The 9,003-nt window shown below is 52.4% G+C and overlaps 2 protein-coding genes across 6 annotated transcripts in view; one reads left to right on the forward strand and one right to left on the reverse strand.

Annotated features, from left to right (window-relative positions):
- ANKS3 (ankyrin repeat and sterile alpha motif domain containing 3) overlaps positions 1-5,739 on the reverse strand; it is a 27,208-nt gene extending 21,469 nt beyond the window's left edge. Inside the window, exons 1-4 of one of the 5 annotated variants that reach the window (XM_012647796.1) lie at positions 5,538-5,739; positions 3,133-3,340; positions 688-886; positions 367-488 (exon numbers count right to left, since the gene is read on the reverse strand). In XM_012647796.1, coding sequence (XP_012503250.1) covers positions 367-488; positions 688-886; positions 3,133-3,302 — 491 coding nt within the window. In that variant the 5' untranslated portion in view covers positions 3,303-3,340; positions 5,538-5,739. Of the gene's footprint in view, positions 1-366; positions 563-687; positions 887-3,132; positions 3,903-5,537 lie in introns of those variants that run through there. The other 4 variants (XM_012647797.1, XM_012647800.1, XM_012647799.1 and 1 more) reach the window with 4 other exon arrangements.
- Positions 5,740-7,637: 1,898 nt separating this feature from the next.
- LOC105812969 (chromosome unknown open reading frame, human C16orf71) overlaps positions 7,638-9,003 on the forward strand; it is an 11,613-nt gene continuing 10,247 nt past the window's right edge. The window contains exon 1 of the mRNA XM_012647531.1: positions 7,638-7,766. Within this exon, the coding sequence (XP_012502985.1) occupies positions 7,638-7,766 (129 nt within the window). The remainder of the gene's footprint in view (positions 7,767-9,003) is intronic.

Consider the following 9,003-nt stretch of genomic DNA (forward strand, 5'->3'; position numbering starts at 1 on the left):
TCATGATGGTTTTCAAAGCATCACTTCACCTGATACATACAAAAAATAGGAGAAAGGAAGGAATTAGTACTCAATTCATGTATTTAAACACCATGTGCTATGGCTGGCCCCTGGCCTATGACACATGTAACTCTTCTGATAAAGAAAATGAAGCTGAGGGCCTGAAGAGATGCACCCAATGTTGCCTGGAAGATAGGTGAAAAGTTCTGAGCCTGGGTGGGACTCTGTCCATTCTACCCCTTTGTCTAGAAGCTCTCATGCTGAGGCAGGGTGGCCCTGAACTCTGGTCAGCCGCCTAGAGCTGCCCTTCTCAGCGTTAGAAGAAAACCGGCCCACTCCTATGGCCACAAAAGATGTGGTGATCACCTCACGTTGGCGTTTGCTCCATTGTCCAAAAGGAACTTGACCACCTGCTGGTGCCCGGCACTGGTGCAGTGGAAGAGGGCAGTCCAGCCTTGAATGTCCTTCATCTCTAGCTCAGCACCTTGCTTCAAGAGAACACAGAATGTGTGTTACAGCCTCGTCTCCTCTGCGCAGGGCAGGCGCCCTCCAGGCCGTCATGCTGAAAGAATCAGAAGTGATTACACGAGTACACACGCACGCCATGGCCTGCAGTGGTTCACGTCTCTGTCAGAGCAGCTGGGGGAGCCCCTCAGGTTTCTGGGCCTGAGTCCCCTCGTAGCTCACCTGGAGGAGAAAGTAGGCGATGCTCTCGTTGCCACAGCTGGAGGCCAGCATCAGTGGAGTCTGCCCTTCCGGGGTCGGCACATTCACACTCACCCCTGCCTCGAGCAGCAGGTGCACGATGGTATCGTGTCCAATGTAGGAGGCATACATCAGCGGGGTCCAGCCACCACCATTCTTCTTATTCAAATCTAACTCTCTCCTAAACAAACGCAAGATATGCTAGACACGCCCAGCCATCTCACACATGGGGTTTACCAAAGCCGGTGTGGCAAGTCCAGGCCCAGCGGAACAAGTTGACAGGAAGGAGAAGTTGTCTGCCACCCTGGATGTCACTGGGGTGGGGGGCAGGCAGGCAGGGAAATGCTTATAGTTGCTCGTATGACTACCTTTGCAAAGGTCTTGGCCTTTGTCTCCCTCCTCTGATTTCATATTCTCATCTGCCCTCCTCCTAGCTCAAGATGAGCAACTCGACTTTGTTTTTTCATACCACCAGCTAGCTAGATGGTACTCAACCAGGGGGTGTTTGGAGAAGTCTGGAGACATTTTGGTTATCATACCTGGGGAGGGAAGAGCTATTGGCATTTAGCAGGTGGAGGCCAGGGATGCTGCTAAACATTCTGCAGTGCACAGGACGGCCGCCTGCAGCAAAGAATGCTCTGGCCTGGACTGTGAGCAGTCAAGGCTGAGAACCCTGACCTGAGTCTTGACCACCTAGCACTAAGTGACCAGAGTCTGCTAGTCCACCGGTGGGTGGAGAGGGGCAACGAGGAGAGAGGAAGGGACTCGGACGATGGACAAGTCCCACTCATTTCTCCTGTTACCTTACCCTACAGAAACATTCTCGACAAATTTGTTACCAAAGAATCCTGTATTTCCATTAAAATTCTGAAAATGCATTTTTGTACAGAAAAATAAAAATGTGGGCTTCCCAGCCCAGACTTTGGGGTTAGGGTAGGGAGCTACATTTTAAAATAACATCCACTCCCAGGGGCATGTTGCACAGTTAACGCCTCACAGGCCTTTCGTCTTCCATAATCCTTGCCTCCGGTGGTGGCAACAACTGACCACCAAGCCACACACTTTGTGCCTCTTGCAGGATACACACATTAAGCTATACCAGGCAATTGCTCCATTCACTAGCATCTTCTACTGACTCTGGGATGCACGCCTAGGCAGCCGTTCCAGAAGGTCCTGATCCTACCAGGAGTGCAGTGGCAGCCACTGGCCGGGGGAGCCATGTGGAGACACCTCCTGGAGTGAATCTGAATGGACCCAGTTCATCCCTCTACTGCTTTCCTCTACACAGCGGCAGAGCATCTCTCTGAGGCTCTCTTGCCTCCCCTTCACCCCCAATCCTCCCTTCTGATGCCTCCAACTTCCCTCTAGCCCCAGTCTGTGCTTACTGCCAGCAAGCCTCCATCTCAGCTAGTGTCAAAATCCCCTGTCGAACGCTTGCTTCCCCTCTGCTCCTCCGTGGAGTCGGTCTGGACTATGCATTTTATTAATAGCACGACACCCAAAGCTTTGAGATCCTGAGAACTCCAAAGGAGCAGAGTACAACAGTGGTCTTGGTGAGCCTGTGAAGGGGCATGCTGACTGCATACCCACGGGAGTGCCACAAATGACCCTTTCCCGGGGTGCACTGGTACCCCACTGGCCAGGTATGTCTAAGTAAGGGCCTATGACTGGGAAACCACTTGGGAACCAGAGATCTGGGGCTTCAACGAGGCTTTGTTTTGGCTCAGCAGGAACTGGAGGAGGCACACAGCGGTATGGACAGAAATCGCTGCACCAAGTTATCAAATGAGAAATGGGAAACAGAGAAAGCATAAAGTATGGCGGAACACAAAGGGGTAGAGGTAAGGAGAGGACCCCTTTTCCAAAAATTACATTAAGTATCATGTTGTACTATGAGCAAGACGCAGCCACGGGCCCTGCCAAGGGCTTTTCGTTGTACTGGGACTTACTATTCCTATAAAGATTAGCAAGACGGCAAGTGGGCAGTGAGGCTGGGAGGCCACCCCCAGAAGGGAACTAAAAGCCAGCCTCTCTCCTCCTTTGTGGCAGAAAAGGGATCGAATAAACCCTCCGGGGAAAGAATGCCAGGGCCATCACTTTCTAGTGTTATTTTTGTTTTGTTTGTTTGTTTTAGCATTTCTGCAATTAGTGAAAATCATTAAATTACTCTGGTTAAAGTAAACTATCAATTAATGTTTATAAGCCTATGATTAAAGTTTAAATCACCTTTTCCTTCCTAGAAATAAAAACTGCCGTCCTTGTCAGTGCCCAGCATAAATCATCACTGACAAGTGCCTGACTGGAGGGTAACCCACCCCATGTATGTTAAACGTGTACAACTGTGTGCGAAGCCCCATCCCATGGGATCTGAAGCCACTGAGATGCTTCTGAAAATGTGAGAGAAGGAAGTTCCCCAAGATCTCTTACCGCTGCACACATTCCTTCACCACTTCGTACTGGCCGATGGACGCAGCTGTGTGAAGATCCAAGGGCACGTCCAGCTCCTCCTTGCTGACCTGCGCCCCCAGCCCGTGCCACATGGACAAGCTGCGGTTCAGGAGTTCCGGCTCGCTGGCCTCGTCGCTGAGCTCAGACATCACTGTGGAGGGAGGCCCAGGGGTTGGGTCTTTCCTTCCTGTTGTTCCAGGGGATGAACAGGCTAGTCATACTCCAACCCTCTGTAGGCGGCTACATCACTAACCTATCAGATTGCTACGCCATGCAGTCAACCCTGGGACTGACTTAGACAATGTTCTACGGTTAAATAGTCTATGGTCTGGGCAGCTCCATCATGCGAACGCTGGCGAGCTTGACACCAGGCAGAAAAAGACGAGCACGCGTGGTGAGTCATTAACTGCAGTGTCCGTTTTCCTTCTTACATCCACAGACCCCAGATTCCAAAAGGGCATTCTCCAGGAACACTAGAAGCCTGAAAACCTCTCAGACGGGCAGTAACGAAATGCTAATTGGGTCATTTGATCAAATCAGCTCCTGGTTTGGTGGGAAAGAATCCTAGATTGGGGGTTAGATCAAAATTCAGCTCTGCTACTTAGCATCTCCAATCCCACTTCCTCACTGGCTAACGGGGCCATGATATCTCACAGCTGCTGTTGTAACACATGGAAGAACAGATGAACTATGGTGGTACAGCCATACGATGGAATGTTACACAGCAGTAAACACCACACAGGAAAGAATTTCAAATGCATTATGCTAAATAGAAGAGGTCATTCAAAAGGCTGCCTCCTGTGTAATTTCCTTTATGACATTCTAGAAAAGGCAAAACCAAAGGGCTGGAGGCCCGATAGCAATTCCAAGGGATAGGGTCGGGGACCCCAAAGGGGCAGTAGAGGAAATTTTGGGGGTGACAGACCTGTTCTCTATCTTGACTGTGGTGGTAATAAGTGACTCTATGCATTTATCAAAACCCAAAGACCTGAACACCAAAATCAATTTCACTGTATGTAAATTTTATATAAATTAATGTTTTTGAGAAAAATGGAAAGAAAGCCCCCAACACAGAAACCAGGATGTGGCTGGCAGTACTCAGCAAATGTCAACTGAACAGCAATCTACCCATGCATTCCTTGAAAGCGGGAGAGATAAAGGGGGAAGCAAGATAGGCTGGTAAACTGGGGAGGTGACACTTTCCTTGCCATGGAAAATACCAGTAATGGCACACCAGGAATCCTACCCAAATGAAAGCCAAGTCATTAGCTTCCTAGTAGAATCCTAAGGTCTAGGAGTGACAGGAAAAAGTGTAGAAAAGGGGGCAAATGAGAAGAAAAAGAAGGCCTTGTCACATTCAGATGACCTAAAAGTACTGTGGTAGTTTATAGATGCCATTAGAACCTCAGTTTCTACTAAAGAACGCTTCCAAGCCCCAGGTGACAGCCAAGATGGCCAAATAAATAAGTCACAAATGTAGGGGACAAAGACTTTGCAGGCCGTTGGTGAGAGTGTGTGTGGGTCTGACAGGCAGTAATAGCTGGATATAAAGCCCTGCTTCCCGGACCACCCCCTTCTCAGCTGGCAGAGCCTGAGATAACGCAGCCCCCTCCCTGAACAGTCCTGACCAACAGAGCCTCGATAAGAACCCACATAAGCTGAGTGTCAGTTCAGGGTCCCTTCCAATATATCCCTCAAGCCATCCTTGGGCATGTCTCTCCTACTCCCAAGGCCTCCCCCAGGGTGGGGCCCACGTTCTCTCTCCATTTATTGGGCATTCACATGTCTGACACCCCCAAAGCTCTGAGGAGCAATCAGAACCAGACCCAGCCTCCAAGAGCCTATGGAGGGAGAACTCGAATGTCCGGGAACTGCAAAGTTACTATGATTTCCTTTATCACTCTGCCACATGACAAATACTCCCCAACGATGGGGAATACGTTAACAAATTACCATTCTATTCATGCATATATTTGCATACATGTTGAAAGTTTTTTTTGCATTTCGCTTCCAGAACTTATCTTCAGGAAGTAGCACTGGGGATGAGATCGTTTAATTTTCACTTTACCTTTTGTTTCCGTCCATTTTGTAATATGCTGTTACCTTTAAAATGAATTTTAACTAAAAAAAAAAAAAAAAAGTGATGCTGGTGGGCACTGCCACGCCCACGGAGGAGGTTTGGCCCGGGCTTGGGGAGTTAGGGCCACCCCGGAACTGCAGCAGGGACTGGGGTGTCGCAAAGCTAGCTCACAGGCCCCGTGGTGGGTCCCCAGCCAACAGCCCGAGCACCAACAGCCACAGACGCTTCTCGACGCCTGCCTCGCAGGCATCCCCACACTGACCCTACAGTGCGCAGGGCGTTACCGTCCCCGCTCCACACTTACAGAAGCGGAGGCTCGGAGTCATCGGGCCACGCGGCGAACAAGCGAAGGGTCGGACGCCCGAGGGCCGGGCCCAGGCGGGCAGCAGGTGCCAGCACCTGGAGGGACCCGGACGTCACGGAGCCTACCTGCGCTGGGCCTCAGGCCTCCGGCCGCCCTTGAGGCGCCGCCGCGCTCCCTCGCCGGGCCACCGCCCCCGGGCCCCGCTCCCACACCCGCGCCGCCACACCGCCCGGCCCGGAAGTGGTTGTGGGAGGGCGCGAAGCACGCCGGGACGCTAGCAGGTCCACGCCGGGGCAGCTCGTCGCCGTGGAATTCGCCGGTCCCGCACCCCGACCTTCCGGTCAATTTGCCCAGCTCGCTGAGTGATGCCGGCGATAGCCAATGAGCAGGGGTTGTTCTCCCTGCCCCGCCCCCCTGGCAAGGGGAACCAATCCTGTTGCAAGAGAGGTAGGACGCGCCCAGTCCCGAAAGGGGAGCAGGGAAGAGAGCGGCCGGCGGCCCAGTAACATAAGGTTCTGCTGAGGGGTATCTGAGCGAGGTGACAGCCTCAGTAATCGCGCCGCGGCCCGAGCGGGCGAACGCGACTGGAGTGACGCGCTGGAGGCTGTTTATAGCCCTGTCAGGACCGCGCAGGGAGTGGAGGCGGCGGCCCGCGGTGAGTGGCCTCGGGCCTGCCGCAGCTGCGGAAATAAACGTCAGGAGTTGGACTGGACGGGGGAAAACAGAGGCTGGGCCTGGGGGAGAGGAAGGACAGTAGGCTTTCCGGTTTCCCAGCTTTAGGTTTTAAAAGCACGACCCAGAAAGCCGTTGGCGTCTGGTTGCCATAACAACCGGCAGCCTCCTGGCAGGCGGGGCGGGGCGGCGCTAACGGGCGGCAGCCGGTACAGGGCCGGCGACCGCGACCTCGCCTGCTGGATGTGCAGAGCCCCTCAACTTGGCCTTCAGGACCCTTCACTGTTCGGCCCGTTTTCACTGCAGATGCCAGCAACTGACACCTTCCTTCAAACGTGTCAGGCATTTTTCACTCCTCTGAGCCATTGTACATGCATTTCCCTCTGCCGGTAATGCCTTTCCCTGCCCTACTGCCTTGTCCTCCTGAAGAACTATCAGAGTCTCTGGTGGTCCCCTTCACCTTGGCGATTCTGTTGCCCTATGAAATACTGTTCCCTGAATTGCAGAACAGAGCCCCAGTGACAAAAAACATCCCCTGGTTGTGTACCAGATGTGTCCCCACCACACTGCTCCCAGTTCAGGGTGCACCAAGCATCTGCCCTCGGTCCCAAAAAGCCCCTGCTGCTGCCCTGACCTGGAGTGAAGGGACCTCACTGCAAAGCCAATGCCAGCGAGGGCTGGGCCAAGGTGGGGCAGCACTGCGTCCCCATTTTATAGGCACAGTGACCCTCAGGCAATGTCTCCAGACATTGGCTCTGCAGTACCATCACCCCATATCCCGCAAGGCCCCTAGCCTGGGAGGAACAGGACCATCTTCTTCTAGACTCTGAGATACAAAGGTGGGGGCTGGCACAGTGCCTGGGTATAAGGGGCTAAGGATGTAAGGTGAGTGGTGACTCCAAAATGTCTCTAGTCTGTTCCTTTGTAAGGGGCAGAAAAGGGTAGTGGGGCTTGAAATTCCCCCTAACTGATTCAGATTCTATCTTCTCCATTTACTAACCTCTCTGAGCCTACGAAATGGCAGTAATAGTATTATGTTACATGGGATATATTATATAATATCCATATATCATTATATATCATCTACACATATCATTCTACATATGTGTGTATATCATATATCAATACGTATACCTGTATATTATCATATATACCATTATATACATGATACACAGGCTCTGCTGTACTACACATACCCACAGAGTGCCTGGCACTCAATTACAGGAGCTTGCAGAACCCGAAGGAAGCTGGGGTAGGGGTCGAGGCCTGCCAGTCTGTTTTCACCTCCTACAGATGGTAGCGGCTTTGAAAAGGCAGCCCTCGCTCTCCTGACCCTTGCTGCCTCGACTCCCTTACCTCACTCTGTGTGCTCCGCAGGGCTCCTTGGATGATGGCGCACTGAGAAGGCATCTGCGGGCCTAGGCCCCCATGGCATCCAAAGACAAAGATGTGGCACCCTCACCTGGCTCTGCCTGGGCCTCCAAGGTGGGGCCCTGGGATGCCATCCTCGAGGCCGTCAAAGACCAGCTCCCATCTCTGGACTCAGACTCCTCCTTGGTGAGCAGGAGTTTTCTTCCTGGGTGCAATTGTCCTTCCTTCCCGTGACAGGCATGATGCTGACCAAGGACAACTTTGGAGCACTCCTCTCTGCAGACTTCTCTTGCTGACTTGTGGAGTTTGTTTTCATTTTATTTTAAATCATCCGAGGCTGGGCATGCTGGCTCACGCCTCTAATCCCAGCACTTTGGGAGGCTGAAGTGGGAGGAACAATTGAGGTCAAGAGTTCCAGACCAGCCCGGGCAGCATAGTGAAACCCCATCTCTACAAAAAATTAAACATCAGCTGGGTGTGGTGGCACACACCTGTAGTCCCAGCTACTTGTGAGGTTGAGGCAGGAGGATCGTTTGAGACCAGGAGTTTGAGGCTGCTCTGATGGCACCACTGCACTCCAGCCTGTGCAACAGAGCGAGACCCTGTCTCTTAAAAAACAAAAATCGTCTCACCAGACTTACAGCTGTGTTTTCTGGGTTCCTATTTCCTTCTTTATCCTTTCTTCTGTGTTTATCGTAATCTCTGGACATGTGTGTTGGCACTCAGCATCCTCAAGGACCATTTCGGTGGGGGTTCTGGCCCTGACTTAGAACTCAGCTTGGCTTGATGCTGCAGCCCTGCTCTTTCTGATCTGCCGTTGCGTTCTCAACTCTCTCTCGGGCCAGAACCACCACCCGGAGTGGTTACCCTTCCAGTGCATCCTGATAGGCCTTTGAGAGATTCTCCAGTAGTGGTTTGAGGTCACTGAGATGGCCCTTGAGGACACTCAGCACCAAGTCATATGTACACGTGTAAGACTGGACAGTCACCCTGCCCACGATGCACCGGGGCAGGGGCCGCTTAACACACAGGTTGGCCCTGGGTATTTAGAGAAAGGACAAGAGTTTTAGAAGTAACAAGCCAGGTTTGGGTCCTGCCTGGGCACCTGCAACAGAGCTTCTGGGACCTCAGGGTCATCCAGTGCCCAGTGAGGCTAAAGAGTACACAAGGCGGCTGGGCGCGGTGGCTCACGCCTGTAATCCTAGCGCTCTGGGAGGCCGAGGCAGGCGGATTGTTTGAGCTCAGGAGTTCGAAACCAGCCTGAGCACGAGCGAGACCCCGTCTCTACTAAAAATAGAAAGAAATTAATCGGACAACTAAAAACACATAGAAAAAATTAGCCGAGCATGGTGGTGCATGCCTGTAGTCCCAGCTACTTGGGAGGCTGAGGCAGGAGGATCGCTTGAGCCCAGGAGTTTGAGGT

Source organism: Propithecus coquereli, unplaced genomic scaffold (genome assembly GCF_000956105.1).
Source record: "Propithecus coquereli isolate 6110/MARCELLA unplaced genomic scaffold, Pcoq_1.0 Scaffold27, whole genome shotgun sequence".
NCBI classification, from domain to species: domain Eukaryota; kingdom Metazoa; phylum Chordata; class Mammalia; order Primates; family Indriidae; genus Propithecus; species Propithecus coquereli.